At 39.3% G+C, this 20,305-nt stretch overlaps 1 protein-coding gene across 1 annotated transcript in view; it reads left to right on the top strand.

Annotated features, from left to right (window-relative positions):
- Nucleotides 1-4,711, top strand: part of sema3b (sema domain, immunoglobulin domain (Ig), short basic domain, secreted, (semaphorin) 3B) — a 31,310-nt gene extending 26,599 nt beyond the window's left edge. The window contains exons 17-18 of the mRNA XM_085392645.1: nt 809-948; nt 1,169-4,711. Of these exons, the coding sequence (XP_085248771.1) occupies nt 809-948; nt 1,169-1,660 (632 nt within the window). The 3' untranslated portion in view covers nt 1,661-4,711. The remainder of the gene's footprint in view (nt 1-808; nt 949-1,168) is intronic.
- The last annotated feature ends 15,594 nt before the right edge of the window (nt 4,712-20,305 follow it).

Here is a 20,305-nt window from a genome sequence, read left to right as displayed (position 1 = left end):
TATCTACAACAATGATTTTTGTATACATGTTAGGAAAACTGGTGTTATTCCTATTTGTTAAGACTAAACTATGCAAGCTGTAGTCTGATGCTTCTTGGACTCATTGAGAAGCTTGCCATCTGAAATCTTACAGTCCTTATGCCAAATAATCTAAAATATCCCCCGCTTTCACCCCTGGTGACCTCTGTCCGCTCAGGCCACAATACCAGCATTTTGTTGCTGTCTTGCTGCCACAAAACTGAATCAGGCTAATCGCTCAAACTGAAGGAGCTCCTGAGTAATGCGATTACATCATTTGGCATGCAAGCTGTGTTGTGTAAAACTAATGAAGGTCAGAGTAATTGTCTGTGATGAGATCGGCACTACCCCAAAGTACCATAAAATGCTGATCAGGAGTCTGTTTGGCAGTTTGTAGACCATTGTTTCACCAGTAATCTGTGTAATCCTCTCCCCACCTCTGGCCTTGATGTAGGCTGACTTTTAAGTCTTTGAGTACTTTTGTGCAATTTTATGGCTGTGGTTAAGATTTAGGGTCATATCACTCATTTTAGAAAATGTTATCAAGTCAAGTCAAGTCAACTTTATTTGTCAATTCTGCCACATGTACAGGACATACAGAGAATAGAAATTTCGTTACTCTCAAACCTGTGTCTGCCTGTCTGTTTTTTCTAGTAACATTTCTGGATTCACCATCCTATCCTTCCAGGTTCCTCTGTCTTATTCTAACCTGGACATGTTTTGTTATTAGTGAGCACATGTGCTGCTCTACATTGACTCATTTTGTGTTTGTCTCTGCTGCCCCCTGCAGATCATCATAAGCATCGTATTGCAGAGAAGAAGCTGTATGGTGTAGAGGGAAGTAGCACTTTCTTAGAGTGCGTCCCCAAATCCCTTCAGGCCAGAATCACCTGGACCTTCCAGAAACATCCACAGAATCGACGAGAAGAGGTGAGAGGAATGGCTGACACTGGCCAGAGATGATGACCGAGAAGTCATTAAAGTATACTGTGGCATTTATAGGTCATGAAAATGTTTTGTGTGTGTTTGCATCATCAGATCAGATCAGAAATCAAATTCTTTCGTTTATAATTACTTTAGCAAACAACAGCTTTGCAGCTTTAGAGCTTATTTCTTTTCATGATTTAAGTTGATTTTTTCTTGCTTATAGGTCCGTCTAGATGATCGCATACTCCAGACAGACAGAGGTCTTCTGATTCGCCGTGTCCTGAAAAGAGATATTGGCATCTACCAGTGCCATGCAATGGAGCACGGCTTCACCCAAACTTTACTAGGCATCACCTTAGAACTCGTACCTTCCACACCTTCATTTGTCTCCAATCTACCCTCCGATGCCCCTGTTCGATTAGACCCCCGCAGCGGAGGCGGACCCCCAATGACCAATCAAAAGCTTTGGTACCGGGACTTCATGCAGCTGGTGGACCATCCGAACCTAAACACAGTTGACCAGATTTGTGAGCAGGTTTGGGCACGCAGGAACACCGGTGGTGACCAGGTGGGTAAGGACATCGCACCTCTGCGTCCTGCTGTCCGCCCACCTAATAAGAAATGGAAGCATCTTCAGGAGATAAGGAAGGGGAGAAACCGTCGGACCCACGATGGGAAACCAAACCCGCGTGCGCCACGCAGTGCAGGGGAGTAACGATGTGGAGAAAGAAATGGAGGGAGAAAAGAATGACTGAAACAAGAAGAAAGCAGGAGAACGACAGAGACTGAGAAACCAAGAACTCCTGGAGGTGTTCACGCATACAGATACACCCACATACGCACACATTTACACACACGGACACACACACAGCACCTCCTCTATTGTGTATATTTATCTATGGATGCCCCCACTATATGGTAGTCCAATCCCTGAGTCCTCATCCCACTGGCCAGTCCCTGCATGTGCTGCTCTAACTGATTCTGCACGATCCCTTTATAGTTCCACTAGATTAGTGAGTTTACTAGCAGATACATGGGAGTAAACACACCTTTATGTGTGAGCAATAAACTCACTTACCTGTCATGGGTTCATAGCAAAGGATTTCCACATCTCAAAAAATCCAATTACACATTGCGTGTAGTTAGTGCGTCACAGTGTGCACACTGTTTTAAAGGACTGAACCACAGAAACAAATGTAAGCCCAAAAATTTTGGATCAACTCCAAACGGCTTTTCTGCCCTGAAGATTTCCTGCCAGCGTAGCAAAAGTGTGGACTCTTGTTTTATGCACAATGGGACCGAACGGAGCAACTGGAACGTACAAAAAAGTAACTGGAAACACATTACTATTTAAGTTCAATTGCACAGGCAGTTAAAAAAAAAAGTAACATTTGAAACTTGTTCATAGAAATGAACAACTTCCTGTGGTGTTGTACACAGCAAGTGCATTCATAATAATGTCACCTTTCCATGGTTTTGCGCATATTACATAAAGCTGTCACAAAAGAAAGAGCTGGCATCCTGGCATCACAGCAAATAACTGGTTATGTTATATTTTGCTGTTTAAAAAAATATATTTTGCAGTTTCCTCGGGCAATTTAAGGCATGTCACAGCAAACTAAATTAAACAATGCAAAGCAGGTGGTCATAGTTAGAGAGCAGGCATATTTGGCCTGATGTGATTACATATATTGTTTTACATACTGGCTTGAACCACTGTAGAAAGAGTAGAGGAAAATCTACTCGGAATTCCATGAAATGACAAAAAGATGTTTACAGTACAAAGACACAGATGGAGCACAAAGAAATCAGTTTGAAAGCAAATAATAACCTAAATAAGTATGTCTAAAACTAACCTGGTATCTGTTATGTGTAAAAATACAAGAAATACAGTAGGAAGAGCTCTGACATAATCCAAAACCTCACTCCAAAGATTAAAAATTAGCTGATTTCAACATTTTGTGCGTAAACATTAAGACGAAATGATGACGGGTGTTTTTTGGGTGAGGAGCATTAATATGGCAAGCAGGATGAAGAGGAAAAGGAAAGATATTGGTGGACTCCAAGTATGACAACCTGTGTTTCTGGGCTACGTTGCGGTATATATATTAGCATGATATTTATGAGTGAGTCTATAATTTTAATTTTAATTTTTTTTTTTTTTGGTATTCGAAGCGGTACTTCTTTTGTTTTACACTGTTCTTGCATATATTGTTTGTTTTTAAATAGTTATGCAAAGATTTAAATTAAGCGAGTCACAGATTCTTCGTCTAGCACGGTTATAAAAACCACAGCGCATTTTCACTGCAACAGAAAAGAAAAACAACTCTATCTGACTTCATACACTGTTGTAATCACTTCTCGGTTTGGTGTTCCGGTCATTAGTATTACTGATTTCTGCTGCTTAATGATGTCATCCCTACATAATGGACAATTAGTACTATAAGGTCTTCCTTCTCATGTCTTAGTCTAATCTCTCGCTGTGTACTGTCTGTATAGAAGTCTTTGTTTGTTGGTTGTCTGTGCTAACATTGTGTGTGTAGCCCTGCCCCTAGTGTCCATTGTGTGTACAGGCTTAGGTGAAGCCTACCTGTGGTACCATACTTTAATGTATCATAGTCTATCCACATGAAAGAAAGTGAAACTGGCTGGCCTTGTAAAATAAAACATGCTTTTTATTTGCGTTCAGTCTGTTTTTCATGATGAATATGTGGTCTGTTTATGTTTCATGGCATAAACTAGACCTGTGAGTGGACTTTTGATGTTTGGATTCATTGTTGCTGTTATTTATATACCTTCTTTATAGAGATGTAATTAACTCGTTAAACTGAACTGAACCGACTGACTCCTGTAAAAGGGACACTCTGCATTTTGACACCACGTCCAGGTAGAGAGGGGTTACTGCATAAGTAAATAAGTAAACTGATTTTCATTGCAGGAGCATGCTGCTAGTCTCTGCATGTGCCAACGCCTGCTTTTTATTCACAGAACTACTTAAGTTGTGCTAATATTAACTCTATAGGGGTTTTCCTTCTTACAAAACTGCATTTTTTTTTACACTGGTAGTGATGTCAAACTGCCTGAGTATTCCTTTTAACCCAGCTGTTGTTTTGTGCTTGAAATTGCATGACCAATGTTAGTGGCTAATGCATTTGACAAAGGTGTGGTGGCAAGAAAGAGATGGGGAGAAAGAAAGCACAATGTTGAATATTATTATTATTATTCGTATGTATTTATGTGCAAAGATAAGCTGATATGTTGTGGTGGATTTTTATTTTTCCTATACATGTAGATTTACATCTGTGTTGTTTGTGTTTTGCTTAAAATTACTCATCCCCAACAATTTTGTACATTACAGCCAATGGAGAAGCTCTTCCTTAAAGACAGTGTCCACTTAGAGTCTTTGATGTGCACACAGTCCTCCAATCAAATAGTCCTGTTGGATTCCATGTCATGTGACGCACCCCTGTTCAACAGCTCACAAGGAGAAGCTTGTATGTGTGTGTTTGTGTGTGTGTGTGTGTGAGGGTGGGTGAATTGTATGCTTCTGTTTTATGCGTGTGTGTCCGTGTGTGAGTCTCGGGGGGGGAAGCAAAGCTCTGTATATAATGGCAAAGGAACAGCTGTGTGTAGAGTGGTCTGTAGATGAAAGTTCAAAGGTCGAAGGCCAAAGTAACGTGGTGCACTGTAATACTCCCAGTTATTTGTGAAATGTCTTGTCATGTTTTTTTTTCATTAACACAATAAAAATATGCAGTTACTTCCACATTTGCTTGTAATCTCTCCTGTTCAACTATCAGAATGAACTGATTTCATGAAGTTACATAAATATGAAAAAACAGGAAGTTAGCTGCACATAAAATAGTAACTAAATGCACTTCACACTACAAAAACATTCAACTACAGGTTCTCAGTACCTCAGAATGATGGTCCAATAAAAATGATGACAATTTTAAAGAACAGAAAAAAGGAAACAACTAAATTTCAAACACTGATTTTTAGTCTCCTTGCAGGTTAAAGAAGTGTAAATATTACATTTTTAAGTGACTTACTTGTTTTATATGTTTTACAGAGAGATACATTTAGATCAATCTTTTATTAAATTTAGTTTATTTCAACTTTTACAGTTTTTTCTGAATGCTTAAACCCTAACTGTGATTCCTGTAGCACAATCTCTAAAACTATTCAGACTTATAGCAAAACCACTCACTGAGTTTGCAAAACTAAAAGCACAAAAACTGCTTTGCACTCAGTTTGCAATTTTGTAACACACACTTTGCAAAACTGTAGGCACAATTCACTGCACAACACTCAATTACCAAATTTCCAACACACTCCTAGCAAAAGTATACACATGTATGGCTATCATTAACACTAATTTGCCAACTGTCTGGCACACTGTCACATGTGAAAACTTCTTTAGATAATTAGTTCACTTTGCAATCAGCCTAAGCACTATAATCCAGGTAAGCTGTGTTTGCGGAGTACAATGGAGGGAGCAGAAAGAGTGAGAAGAAGAGGAGGCCGAGGAAGAGGACGTGGAGGTGAAGAAGTAGGATGAAGAGGACGACAAGGACAAGGAGGAGCAAGAGGAAGACGAGGAGGGGGGAGAGGAAGATGAGGAGGGGGGAGAGGAAGGGTAGGAAGAGTAAGAAATAGAATTGCTGATGACATCAGAGCTACAATAGTGGACCATGTAATCAACCGTGGAATGACCCTGAGGGTAGCTGGCCAACAGGTCCAGCCTAACTCGAACCGCTACACTGTAGCAAGTACCATAAGGACATCTTGAAATGAGAATCGGTTAGTACAGTCACTTCGCACAAAGATTTGTAGCACTGCCATATGCCAATGAGAAACACACCAACACCATTGATGTAAAAATACTGAAATTGTTACTTTACAGAATTGCTAGATGACCAGATGCTCGGGGCAGAGGAAGCATGTTCACTGCAGACCAAGTAACCCATATAGTCATTATGGCGATTGCAAATAATCCTATACTTGGAAATAAACACTTGTGTTTGTTTTGATGTGTTTGAATAAACACCAGTACTTGAAGTTTGGATCCCTCTATGCTTATGGATCTATGACAGAAGTATGAGCTCAAACTGACATAGCCTACCTTGTGCACAGGGAAAGCAAAAGCCAGATGTGTTTTGTATTCATACCATCAGTGTGCAGTTGGCGCATTGTGTGCTTAGTAGATGATGGCTTGTGTGTACTGTTTGATACGGAAACACCATTTTTACGAAGGTGTGAAGAGTTAATCTAGCTGTGTTTGCTTTTACAAGAGAACTACAATGTTTTGATTATTGGGTGACAGGTTTTCTTATTTGTGTGAAGAGTTTTGCAAAATTAGCCAATAGTTACAAAAAATGTGCTTAAGCAATCAGAAAAAACTGTAATTTACCAGGACTGGAGTGTCATCTGTGTTTTGACCACATGGTGGTAGTGTAAGAACGATCATTTTTGTTCTAGTCGCTATGACTACGCTGCTATAAAACTGAGACTCCACATACAGGGCTGGACATTGGAAAGGCTGAATGGTGATGTTTTATATAGTAAAACTGATAGATGTGTAACATTAACAGTGTTAATCATTCCTAGAAATCGGAAGCAGAAACACATCATTTGGATTTCCAGCTGCCAAAAAGTGAACTATAGCACTCAATAAAAACACACCAACAACAAGCTGCTAATTGTTGTCTTACTACTATTAAGCCCACTGACTGTCCTGTTATTGCTGATGAAAATTGTTACTTGTTCAGATAATCAGTGGTGTTAGTGCAAACAAACACAAATACACATTTAGCACAGACATGTCGAATAGAGAAAGCAGCAGACAGCTGCTTTGCATGGTTGACCTCTCTTTTTGTAGCTCTCCCTATTTAACTGTTTAACTGCATCTACATCTTTGACATGTGGACCCACATTCTTCATCCTGAAATCGTCACGGCAGGCCGCTTAGCAATGGGAACATGAACACACATGCACACTGGGACTTACAACACAGCGCACACAAAGAAACGAGCAAGACCACGACCATTCCTTTACGCATGAAAAACATTCACATATGTTCAAGTTTTCAGACGCTTACACACACAAATGGAGTATGCGGTCACCAGTCATAAACACATAGGAAGGCAAATTTGGTCCATATTACTCAAACTGGCAACCCATTAGTTCCCCAGTGCTCTCAATGAGCTGCATTATTCTGCAAGTGTTAAAATGGGTCTGCTGTGCTCTGTGGAGTTATAATTGAGGTATACTGATTTTACTGGTTACTATTTACCACTCTGTTCCTATTTATGTGTTCCCTGACTCGTATGTTGAGTCAGGGTTGAGATTAAAGAGTGAGGTTATTTTGAAAGAAAAGAAGTCAATTGTTGGTTCACTAATGAAGCAACAGGGGTTTAATGATAAGAACGTGGATTAAACATACACACAGTTACCTGTCTTCTTAAACTGAGGAACCATTGTAGGGTGCAATGGTCAGTACTTATGTGCATGTGTATGTACACTGTATGTTTCTAACTGTGTATCTTTATCAAGATACCGATCTGTATGTGTCTGCATCAATCATTGGCTCTGGGTCGTTCTCTAGTTAACAAAAGGTATGAGCCAGTGATCTGTTAACACATAGTAGACAACTTTTTGCTAAAATTTGTTACCAGCAGCCTATTAAAATGTCATAATTTGTTCTCATTTAGTTAAATCCACGAACAATGTCAAAGATAGGACAGTTTAAGTGACATAAAACAGTATTTTTATAACAACAACGTGATTCCCAAAGAGCTATTAGGTGAAAGTTTAGCATATCATAGCATGCTGTGGAGTGTTTCTTTAAACGTTTTGAGGAAATTGGTCTTCTGATGAGGGTTCAGTGAACAGTAGTTGAAGCAACTGAAGGGCCGGATGGATCTCACAGGTCTTTTGTCAGGTCTTTGCTAGATCATTTCTTAAGTACAAGTACTTCGTCACTCTACTTAAGTAAAATGTTCAGGTATCTGTACTTTACTTGTGTATTTATTTTTTGGACAGCTTTTTACTTTTACTCCTTACATTTTTAAACAAATATCTGTACTTTCTACTACTTCAAAACAGGCTGTTGGTTTAAAACAGTTGTTTCAAGTAATTTTTATGTCATTGTGGGCCTTCATATATCAAACCAGTCTGAGCCTGAGTTACACATGAAAGGCAGATCAACGAGGCAAAATCAAGTGACACAGTAAGGGGTTAAAGTGTTTTTATGTTTTTTAGCAGAACACTGTGATGAATGCAGATGTTCATCAATTGTGGTTGCGAAACCTCAGGATCTAGCTAGCACTACATAATTGGAGTGAGAAGCATAAAGGGAGTCATGTTTTAAGTAGCAGGTAATTTCAAATGCAGCGTTTCTATCAGCTTAACAAACATCAGCAAACACAAACTTTGCGTGCAGTTTGTCGCACAGTGTGTTGCTAGCTAAAGGTCCAGCTGCTGGTTTTCACAGGGAGAGAAAAAAAGAGAGCAAACTTCACTCAGAGATGGAGAAAGATAAGAAAGACAGGATAGATCATATTTATAAGGCAAGGACTGCTCAGTGCTATGTGCAACACTGGAATTTTAAACCTTCAACTAACTCCTCTAGTCAGTACGAGAAATATTAATTACCCCACATGCTGAATTTCACGTTAACCCCTTCCCTACTCATTTTCTGTTCAAAGGCAAAGTCACCTTCTACCATTTTGGCAACAGAAAATAGAGGATTGTTAAGAACGGTTTACTTCTTTTTTTTCTGCTGATGTTCTATTTAACTGATTCAAGCTGAGTAACTTTATTACAATTAAAATTTAAAGATGTAAAGTATGTATTCTGATTTACATAGCGCAAGGTTCAGGTAGCTTTCCACAAAAATAGCAGAAACATCAAGTTTAATTCATTGCAAAAGTCAAAACCAGCACAGGTTTTTGGAGCCACAGGCAGATGATGAGAGGTGAACCAGGTTTAGAAGTTTTATTACACAAGAGAAGGTGTTGCAGCCAAAGGCAGACAGGTGAACATCCACAAGTGAGTTGTTCTTTCCCACAGAGAAGGATTGTTTTCTTTGGGCACACCAGAGGGAATCTAAGACAGATGGAGAAAAACAATCAATGAAGACAGTTTTCTAAAATGACACTAGTTACTGCAGTGAGTAAAAAGCTCTAAGTCAAAGTCTAAGAGTACTGCACTGGACAAAAAGAAGCAAGTAAAAGTGGACATGCAATCACTGTCAATAAAATTATATAGCTAGGGTAGCTTCTGTTATGATATGAGTTGACATGAATGTAGCTTTTAACTGAATTCGTATCACTATAAACATGCATTACATTTTAGTGACAGACCACAAAAACAGTCTCCAATGTGATATCCTGTGTTTATTCTGCACAAAAACAGGAAGATTTACAGTATATGAATGAGAAAACTTTAATGTAAAAGCAATTAGTTAGCATTATGTCCTGATGCATAGAGTAGAAGTGTGAGTTTTTAATTGCTTTAGGTAAAATGTACTGCCTTTGTGTTGTTAAGAGACTGAAAATAAACACTGTGCACTTTTCTCTGCTTATCTCATTTGCTATAAACAATTCCTTCAATTTGGAATATTGTGATCACATTACTGAACCTTTCCCTTAGATTTTATAACTAAAGTGCCACTCTTTAAAATTTTTGTTTTTTCTTAAACACCACAATGGGTACTAATTGGCAATTAGGTTGCTGTTAAAAGTCATATTTTAATGTGTACTTGATTGATTTAAGGTGTGTAAATGTGAAAAGGACTGAATATTTTTTGCAAACAACATATTCCATTAATAATTTTTGCAAGGCAGTGTAAATATGACTTTATGATCAGGGCCTGAGCCCTCCCGAAAAGTTTGATCCTAGAGGTTCCCCCCTGCTCTGTACACAGACACAGGATATCAAGACTTTTTTTTCCAAAAAAGTGAGCTGATAGATTTGCAGAGATTTTTGGTGATAACTAGTTAATAATGAACACAACTTGTGCAGAAGAAAATGGTTAGTAGAATTGTCCTTTACTTTCTTTCTTTGAGTACATTTCAGAGCCTTTACTGTTTCACTTGTACTTGAGTAAAGAAATTTAATCAGTACTTCAGCTTTTGGAGTATTTTTACAGTTTTTTCTGATTGCTTAAGCACATTTTTTGTAACTATTTGCTAATTTTGCAAAACTCTTCACACAAATAAGAAAACCTGTCACCCAATAATCAAAACATTGTAGTTCTCTTGCAAAAGCAAACACAACTAGATTAACTCTTCACACCTTCGTAAAAATGGTGTTTCCATATCAAACAGTACACACAAGCCATCATCTACTAAGCACACAATGCGCCAACTGCACACTGATGGTATGAATACAAAACACATCTGGCTTTTGCTTTCCCTGTGCCCAAGGTAGGCTATGTCAGTTTGAGCTCATACTTCTGTCATAGATCCATAAGCATAGAGGGATCCAAACTTCAAGTACTGGTGTTTATTCAAACACATCAAAACAAACACAAGTGTTTATTTCCAAGTATAGGATTATTTGCAATCGCCATAATGACTATATGGGTTACTTGGTCTGCAGTGAACATGCTTCCTCTGCCCCCAGCATCTGGTCATCTAGCAATTCTGTAAAGTAACAATTTCAGTATTTTTACATCAATGGTGTTGGTGTGTTTCTCATTGGCATACGGCAGTGCTACAAATCTTTGTGCGAAGTGACTGTACTAACCGATTCTCAAAATGTCCTTATGATGCTTGCTACAGTGTAGCGGCTCGAGTTAGGCTGAACCCATTGGCCAGCTTCCCTCAGGGTCATTCCACGGTTGATTACATGGTCCACTATTGTAGCTCTGATGTCATCAGCAATTCTATTTCTTACTCTTCCTACCCTTCCTATCCCCCCTCCTCATCTTCCTCTCCCCCCTCCTCGTCTTCCTCTTGCTCCTCCTTGTCCTTGTCGTCCTCTTCATCCTACTTCTTCACCTCCACGTCCTCTTCCTCGGCCTCCTCGACTTCTCACTCTTTCTGCTCCCTCCATTGTACTCCGCACACACAGCTTACCTGTATTATAGTGCTTAGGCTGATTGCAAAGTGAACTAATTATCTAAAAAAGTTTTCACATGTGAAAGTGTGCCAGACAGTTGGCAAATTAGTGTTAATGATAGCCATACATGTGTATACTTTTGCTAGGAGTGTGTTGGAAATTTGATAATTGAGTGTTGTGCAGTGAATTGTGCCTACAGTTTTGCAAAGTGTGTGTTACAAAATTGCAAACTGAGTGCAAAGCAGTTTTTGTGCTTTTAGTTTTGCAAACTCAGTGAGTGGTTTTGCTATAAGTCTGAATAGTTTTAGGAATTGTGCTACAGGAATCACAGTTAGGGTTTAAGCATTCAGAAAAAACTGTAAATGTAAGTATCTGTGCTACTTAAATACAGAATTTCTGCTTACAGTTTTTTCTGAATGCTTAAACCCTAACTGTGATTCCTGTAGCACAATCTTTAAAACTATTCAGACTTATAGCAAAACCACTCACTGAGTTTGCAAAACTAAAAGCACAAAAACTGCTTTGCACTCAGTTTGCAATTTTGTAACACACACTTTGCAAAACTGTAGGCACAATTCACTGCACAACACTCAATTACCAAATTTCCAACACACTCCTAGCAAAAGTATACACATGTATGGCTATCATTAACACTAATTTGCCAACTGTCTGGCACACTTTCACATGTGAAAACTTTTTTAGATAATTCGTTCACTTTGCAATCAGCCTAAGCACTATAATACAGGTAAGCTGTGTGTGCGGAGTACAATGGAGGGAGCAGAAAGAGTGAGAAGTAGAGGAGGCCGAGGAAGAGGACGTGGAGGTGAAGAAGTAGGATGAAGAGGACGACAAGGACAAGGAGGAGCAAGAGGAAGACGAGGAGGAGGGAGAGGAAGATGAGGAGGGGGGAGAGGAAGGGTAGGAAGAGTAAGAAATAGAATTGCTGATGACATCAGAGCTACAATAGTGGACCATGTAATCAACCGTGGAATGACCCTGAGGGTAGCTGGCCAACGGGTCCAGCCTAACTCGAGCCGCTACACTGTAGCAAGTACCATAGGGACATCTTGAAATGAGAATCGGTTAGTACAGTCACTTCGCACAAAGATTTGTAGCACTGCCATATGCCAATGAGAAACACACCAATACCATTGATGTAAAAATACTGAAATTGTTACTTTACAGAATTGCTAGATGACCAGATGCTGGGGCAGAGGAAGCATGTTCACTGCAGACCAAGTAACCCATATAGTCATTATGGCGATTGCAAATAATCCTATACTTGGAAATAAACACTTGTGTTTGTTTTGATGTACTTGAAGTTTGGATCCCTCTATGCTTATGGATCTATGACAGAAGTATGAGCTCAAACTGACATAGCCTACCTTGTGCACAGAGAAAGCAAAAGCCAGATGTGTTTTGTATTCATACCATCAGTGTGCAGTTGGCGCATTGTGTGCTTAGTAGATGATGGCTTGTGTGTACTGTTTGATACGGAAACACCATTTTTACGAAGGTGTGAAGAGTTAATCTAGCTGTGTTTGCTTTTGCAAGAGAACTACAATGTTTTGATGATTGGGTGACAGGTTTTCTTATTTGTGTGAAGAGTTTTGCAAAATTAGCCAATAGTTACAAAAAATGTGCTTAAGCAATCAGAAAAAACTGTAAGTACTCCAGATCCAGACAGTCGTCCGTAAAATGCGGTGGAGGCACTGTGGCTCTGCGGTTCGGGGCTGCAGTTCAGCCAGTGGTGTTGGAGATCTTGTCAAAATTGAAGAAAAGTGCCGTCAGATTTTGATCCACCTTGCAACACGGTGCATACCATCTGGAAACTGTTTGATTGGAAACAGCTTCATATTTTATCATGGCAATGATCCCAAATGCACTGCCAATGCAGTAAAAGCATACCTAGATGCAAAAAACACACAATTGAACACTATCAGTCATGGATTGGACCTCAACATTATTGAAGCAGTTTGGGATCAGCTCAACAGAGAACAGAACAAAAGGAGGAAAGATCCAAAGAAGAGCTTTGAATGTCCTTTGAGACGCCTGAAAAACTATTCCTGAAGACTAATTAAAGAAATTACAAGAAAGCTATATAGCAAATATTAACTTTCAAGCTTGTTAGAGCTATCCAAGCTCTGTTTTTTACTCATATACTATTATTCCATTTATATTTTCATGATTCAATAAATCGCTGCACCTGTTTCCCATTTTCCCAGAAAAATCTAAAAGAAGGGGTGAATCAGTACTTTCACACAGAACTGTATTTTCATATATAGCTATACAGAGAGCATCATGATGGAATGAATGGAAGCTGGCACACAGTGACCTACAGGAAACATGATATCACTGAGACTCCTACACACGCAAACTAATGCCCCCTATATTCACTGTTTTCATTCAATTTGTCCCACCAATACTAAAAAGAGTTGAATCCTGTACATTAGTGATCTCATAACATATTTTAAATAACAATAAAAAAACAATATTTTGATCTAAAAGTAAGGCAGTGGATATAAGACACAACTCTGTAGTGTTGATGGAGAAATATTTAAATATATTGGAAAGTTTTTGGACTTGCAACAGTGTAGCGAAAGGATATATCCATGGCAGCTTGTATTGAGAGAGGAGAGCATACACAAAGACACTGCACTCCAGTACTGAGAAACATCCAGAGACATAATCAATAGCTTGCATCAACAAAATTTCAGAAACTTCCCACCATGCAAAAAATTACATTTTCTTTTAAGCTTATTAGTGTATCAACTTTGCTTCCTTAGATCCTCCACTCTGTTATCCATTTCAGAGTTAGTCGGGGAGGGTCTGGAGCTGTCTTAGGGCGAGAGGCAGGGTAAACTCTGGAAGGTTCACCAGTCTGTCACCATTCATACTCTCACTCACGGACAATTAAAAATCAGCAATTAACCTAACCCCACTAACTGCATGTCTTCAGCCTATGGGTGGAAGCTAGAGTATCTGGAGAAAGACCCCAGCCTGGTAGCAGACTTGAACTAGGAACCTTCTTGCTGTGAGGAATCAGTGCTTATCACTGCACCACCGTGCTGCAAAACTTTACACCCTTCAGAAGTATAATGTTAAGATAATCTTTATTAATACATTAACATTATTACGATCATGTGATCACTGTGTCTGGTTCTGTTGAAGGCTTTAATATAGTTTACATTAAATGCAACAGTAAAATCATGTTGTATCACTAAAATCTTTATATTAAAAAACATCAAACTTAGTTTAGAATATTGAGTACATAATTAATTGTAAACCTGGATAACCTTTTACTTTAAGCCTTTCATACTTTCACAACCAAAGAGAGACACAGAGTTGTGTGCTACTAATAAAATCTCTTTTTGTTAGGATGTGTGCTGCCGAGATTCCTCCATTAAAATTTTTATTTGTAAATTTAAAAAAACAAATTACCTTTAGAAAAAATATCTAAAAAATTGAGTTAATATAAACATAACTCTTTGGAAATCTGAGGATAAACAGAACTTCAACTTCAAGGATATACAGGTAAGGTAAACAAAAACAAAAAACAAACAGTATGCTCACCAGCCACTTTGTTAGGTACACCAGTTCAGCAGGTTGTTGTCAGTCAGTCACATGGCGACAACTCAACGCATCTGGTTATGTAAACATGTCCAAGATAACCTGCTGAAGTTCAGAGCTGAATCTGGCAGGTCAGACGGTCAGATCTGAGTATGTCAGTTTTTAATGAAAATGGTCAGAGATATGCAGCAGAGCATCTTTGAACACACAACACATGGAAACTTGAAGCAGATGAGCTGCAGCAGCAGAAGACCACACCAGGTGCCACGCCTGTCAGCTAAGAACAGGAAACTGAAGCTACAGTTCACACAAGCTCACTAAAATTATACAACATAAGTCTGATGATCTTGAGTTCGGCTGTGACATGCAGACGGTAGGGTCAAAACTCGGTGTAAATAACATGAAATCATGGATCCATCCTGTTTTCTATCACTGACTCAGCCTAGTGGTAGTGAAGATGAGAGCTTTAGGTGGATTTGTTGGAGGATGTGACACAACGTAAGGCTGCCTCTAATGCTTGATTTGCTTGTTCAGATAGTTCATTATTCTTTGGGTGAAACCCTGAAGTCAAGCTATCCTTGTCATGAAGGTGGAACACGTGCTGCACAGGCAGACTGGTAGTCTCCACAGCTGCAGGCGTTTAGGAAGGGGTAAATAAATAGCGGGGCTTCCACTTGGTCTGGGTCCTCTGCTTGGCTCAATCAAGGCCTCCCACAAGGGAAATGATGGTTTCTGAGGATGGTTTCTCCCTAAGAGAAAACTGCTGAAAGACGGTGTCAGACTTAACAGATGAAGCCAGAGCAGTAAGTGACAAAACTCAGCTAGCCTGACAGGAGTTTGACCTTTTAGTGGTTTGGATGCAAGCTCCTATAATGAGTTCACTCCACCAAAGGTTGTTTGGCCTCTTCCAACCAGTGCCTCTACTCATTTAATGCTAATGTAATGGGTTGTTGGGTCTATGGCAGAGATTATCCCTTAACATGAGAAAATCTCTCTCTTAGTAACTCAACAAGACATAACCACAATTCCTGCGCAGAGAAGAGACAAAGGTAAGGCAACAACAAAAACCAGAGCATACAGCAGTACTGACAATGAAGCCAACAGCACTGTTGCCAGTTCAACGATCAGGCATCAACTGAGGGGTTTCCTACATCTTGAATAGCAGGCAGTCAGTCATAGGATTGCCACAGGTGAGTTCATTATCTCAAGCAAAGGTGAGAAAAAGGAAGGAAAGAAATAAACGCACACTCACAGAGGGAAAGAAGAGAGACCATGATGAGAAGAGTTACGTAGAAATGAATCAGGTGCACAGAAGACTGAAGGACCATGTTACCAGCTTCCTGAAATATTACAGCATAGGGCAGCCCTGGTGGTGTCCAGCGTCACACAGGGAATCAGTCTGACATTTTACCAGCAATGCAAACCAAACTCTTGTTCCCGTTGTACAGTGATTGACTGGCCTGTAACAGTGGGCCTGATATTCCATGCTTCCTAAGCATTCCTCAAAAAACACCCACAGGGACACTTTCATTTGCATTTCCATGTCCACAACCAAGACCTCCTCCCACACACACACACGCACAAACAAACACACACACAGTAAAACTCACTGACAAGTATAATGATTAATGAGCCTAATTAAAAGTAATTACCTTGGTGATTAGCCTTAACAAGTTAAAAAGCCTGTTGGCACAACCGAGACATGGTTCCCACTAAATAACCATAGTCACTCATTCAAACGCACACACACCGACTTCGAGCCAGTGCCAGATTTGTGGTGATGGAAACCTACCACCCTGACAACACAAACAAACAGCAAATTGTTTCTACAGAACACAAGTGGCTCAGACACGAGACAGAACGACTTCATACAAAAGCAAAGACGCCCTTTTGAAAAGGATTGATTCTATTACAAGATTAAGATTGAGATCTATTAAGACTGATTCTATTTAAGATTAAGATTACAGAAAATGCTTCCAAATGCTTGTTTGACCTGAAATGCTGACCGTTGGCCAAAAGTACGTTCTACTCTGCTTGGACATAATTATACATCATGTTTTGACCTAGAACCAGTCAGAGCATGTCTTTTCATTTTGAAGAATACTGTACTCCAAAACCACAAATGTAATCTAATACTGAGAGTGTGTTACTTAGTGTTTGCACCATGTATTGTGTGTAAGTTGAGAGCAGACCATGAAAATCAGGCTATTTCTAAGCTCTGTTAAAAAAAAAAGTATATGGACTTGTGCATATGTCCTGCCAAAATCAAATATCCCATGAGCAAAATCAGGTTATTTAATCATCTATGCCAGTGAAGGGTTAGCTGTGTCCCTGAAACACACCTCATTTGACCAACTATTTACTTTATAAAGGGAAAATGGGAGTTAAGTGAAAAGTTCATACCGCGTGGTGAAATAGGTGGTTTGCCGGTACTTTCCAAAGTGACACACAACTATATATTTTCCAAAGAAAAAACCTCTATAAGGTAAGAAGACTACTTGGTTATAGATGTTAAAGAGGCCCATATCTAGATAGAGGGAAGACCAAATTAAAAATGATATCTCCATAGTCAGACTCTCTTGGATGTGGAATTCTTTCATCCCAATGTTACTCTAAGATAGGAAAACCCTCATTTCCATTCCAAACTAGGTGTCAAATCTCTTTTCACTGATGCTTGCTATGTTCCGTGCTAGCGTCCTGCTGATGCTCCACTGCATATGGACAAAACAAAACTTATTGTGACTACATTGATTCTGACTGAAATGATGTTTGTGTAAATCTATCACATTCCAGGTGTTTGATCGTAGACCAAAGTGTTTGATCAGTTTTGAACTGAAGGTGGTGCTAGAGGAAGTTCTGCTCATGATAATGAACTTGAAAACATGTAAGGCAAGGCAAGGCAAGGCAAGTTTATTTGTATAGCACAATTCAACAACAAGGTGATTCAAAGTGCTTTACAGAGACATTAGAAACAAGAACAAATAAAAAGCATGATTTAAAATTGAATAAAACAAGCAAATAAACTAACTAACTAATTAACAAACAAACAAACAAACAAACAAACAACAGTATATAAAATCAAAACAGATAAAATCAGAACAGTAGATAAAATCAGTAGTTAAATGTAAGTTTTGAAATTTAAGCTTAAAGTGTGGATTTGGTGCTTTATTCAAATGCAGCTGAGAACAGGTGAGTCTTCAACCTGGATTTAAATAAACTGAGTGTTTCAGCTGATCTGAGGCTTTCTGGGAGTTTGTTCCAGATATAAGGAGCATAAAAGCTGAATGCAGCTTCTCCGTGTCTGGTTCTGACTCTGGGAACTGATAAAAGACCGGATCCAGATGACCTGAGGGATCTGGATGGTTCATACTGGGTCAGGAGGTCATTGATGTATTTTGGTCCTAAACCATTCAGAGCTTTATAGGCCAGCATCAGAACTTTAAAGTCTATCCTCTGACGGACAGGCAGCCAGTGTAAGGACCTCAGAGCTGGACTGATGTGGTCCACTTTTTTGGTCTTAGTGAGGACTCGAGCAGCAGAGTTCTGAATGAGCTGTAGTTGTCTGACTGATTTTTTAGGTAGACCTGTAAAGATGCTGTTACAGTAATCAAGCCTACTAAAGATGAATGCATGGACTAGTTTTTCCAGGTCCTGTTGAGACATCAGATCTTTTATCCTTGATATATTCTTGAGGTGATAGTAAGCTGACTTTGTTATTGTCTTAATGTGTTTTTCTAAGTTTAGGTCTGCATCCATCACTACACCCAAATTTCTCGCCTGGTTTGTGGTTTTTAGATGTATAGATTGAAGTTCTCTGGTGACCTGTAATCGTTTTTCTTTGGCGCCAAAGACTATTACCTCAGTTTTGTTTTTGTTTAGCTGGAGAAAATTGTGGCACAACCAGTCATTGATTTCCTCAATGCATTTACCAAGAGCCTGTACAGGGCCTCGGTCTCCTGGTGACATTGTGATATATATTTGTGTGTCATCTGCATAGCTGTGATAGTTTATTTTGTTGTTGTTTATAATCTGTGCCAGTGGGAGCATGTAGATGTTAAACAGAAGGGGTCCCAAGATGGAACCTTGGGGAACTCCACATGTGATACTTGTCTGCTCAGATGTGAAGTTACCTATTGATACAAAGTATTTCCTGTTTTCTACGTATGTTTTGAACCAGTTTAGTACAGTTCCTGAAAGACCTGTCCAGTTCTCCAGTCGTTTGAGTAATATGTTGTGGTCAACTGTATCAAATGCTGCACTGAGATCCAGTAAAACTAGGACTGACATTTTTCCACTGTCTGTATTCAGACATATGTCATTAAACACTTTGGTCAGAGCGGTTTCAGTGCTGTGGTTCTGTCTAAAACCTGACTGGAAGGCATCGTAGCAATTATTCTGTTTTAAGAAGTAACTGAGCTGTTGAGAAACTGCTTTTTCAATGATCTTACTTAAAAACGGGAGATTTGAGATCGGCCTGTAGTTGTTCATTTGTGTCTTGTCAAGATTGTCCTTTTTCAGTATAGGTTTGATTACAGCAGTTTTTAGTGATTCTGGAAACACACCTGATAATAAAGAAAAGTTGACGATCTGTAACAGGTCTGACTCTAAAGTCTTTGAGACCTTTTTGAAAAAACTTGTTGGCAGGACATCTAAACAGCAGGAGGAGGAGTTCAGTTGACCTAAGATGTCCTCCAGGTCTTTGCTGTTAATAGGTTGAAACTGTTTCATGGTGTTTAAACAGTTTTTTGGTGGACACAGTACATATCCTGGATCTGCTGTTGATGTACCAATTGCTTGTCTAATTTTTTGGATTTTTTCAGTGAAGAATTTGGCAAAGTCATTGCAGGCCATGGTCGAATGAAGTTCAGCTGCCACTGACACAGGAGGGTTTGTTAGCCTGTCAACTGTAGAAAATAAGACCCGAGCATTATGGCTGTTTTTAGTGATGATGTCAGAGAAGTAGGACCTCCTTGCATTCCTCAGTTGTAAATTATAATTGTGAAGTTTCTCTTTATAAATGTCATAATGAACCTGGAGGTTTGTTTTTCTCCATCTGCGCTCAGCTTTCCTACAATCTCTTTTTTCATTTTTCACCAGTGTGGAGTTTCTCCATGGAGACTTTTTCCTTCCAGAGATAACCTTCACCTTAATGGGAGCAATAGTGTCCATTACATTTAACATGTTAGCATTGAAGCTATTGACGAGCTCATTGACTGACCCTCTGGGCAGGTCAGGTGTTAATGGGAAGACCTGGTTAAAAATTGCACTACTGTGTTCAGTTATACACCGTTTTGTGATCACTGTTGTTGATATATTTGTGTGGGCTGAGATTTTACTTTCAAAGAAAACACAGTAATGATCAGACAGGCCCACATCAGACACAGTAACCTTTGAAATGCTCAGGCCTTTGGAGATCAGTAGGTCAAGAGTGTGTCCTCTATTATGTGTGGCCTCTGTTACATGCTGAGTCAGCCCAAAGTTGCCCAGAGTGTTACTCAGGTCTTTAGTCCCTTTGTCCTGAGGGTTGTCCACATGAATGTTAAAATCCCCAGCAATAATTACACAGTCAAAATGTACCAGATTTTATAGCTATTCACTCACACACACACACACACACACACGCACACACACACACACACACACACACACACACACACACACACACACACACACACACACACACACACACACACACACACACACAAAGAAAAGAAAAGCAACT

The sequence above is a fragment of the Rhamphochromis longiceps genome, linkage group LG20 (genome assembly GCF_057381845.1).
Source record: "Rhamphochromis longiceps isolate RC_006_pf linkage group LG20, R_longiceps_female_GT1.1, whole genome shotgun sequence".
NCBI classification, from domain to species: domain Eukaryota; kingdom Metazoa; phylum Chordata; class Actinopteri; order Cichliformes; family Cichlidae; genus Rhamphochromis; species Rhamphochromis longiceps.
Note: the sequence above shows the minus strand (reverse complement) of the source record. Positions and strands in the feature narration are given on the sequence as shown.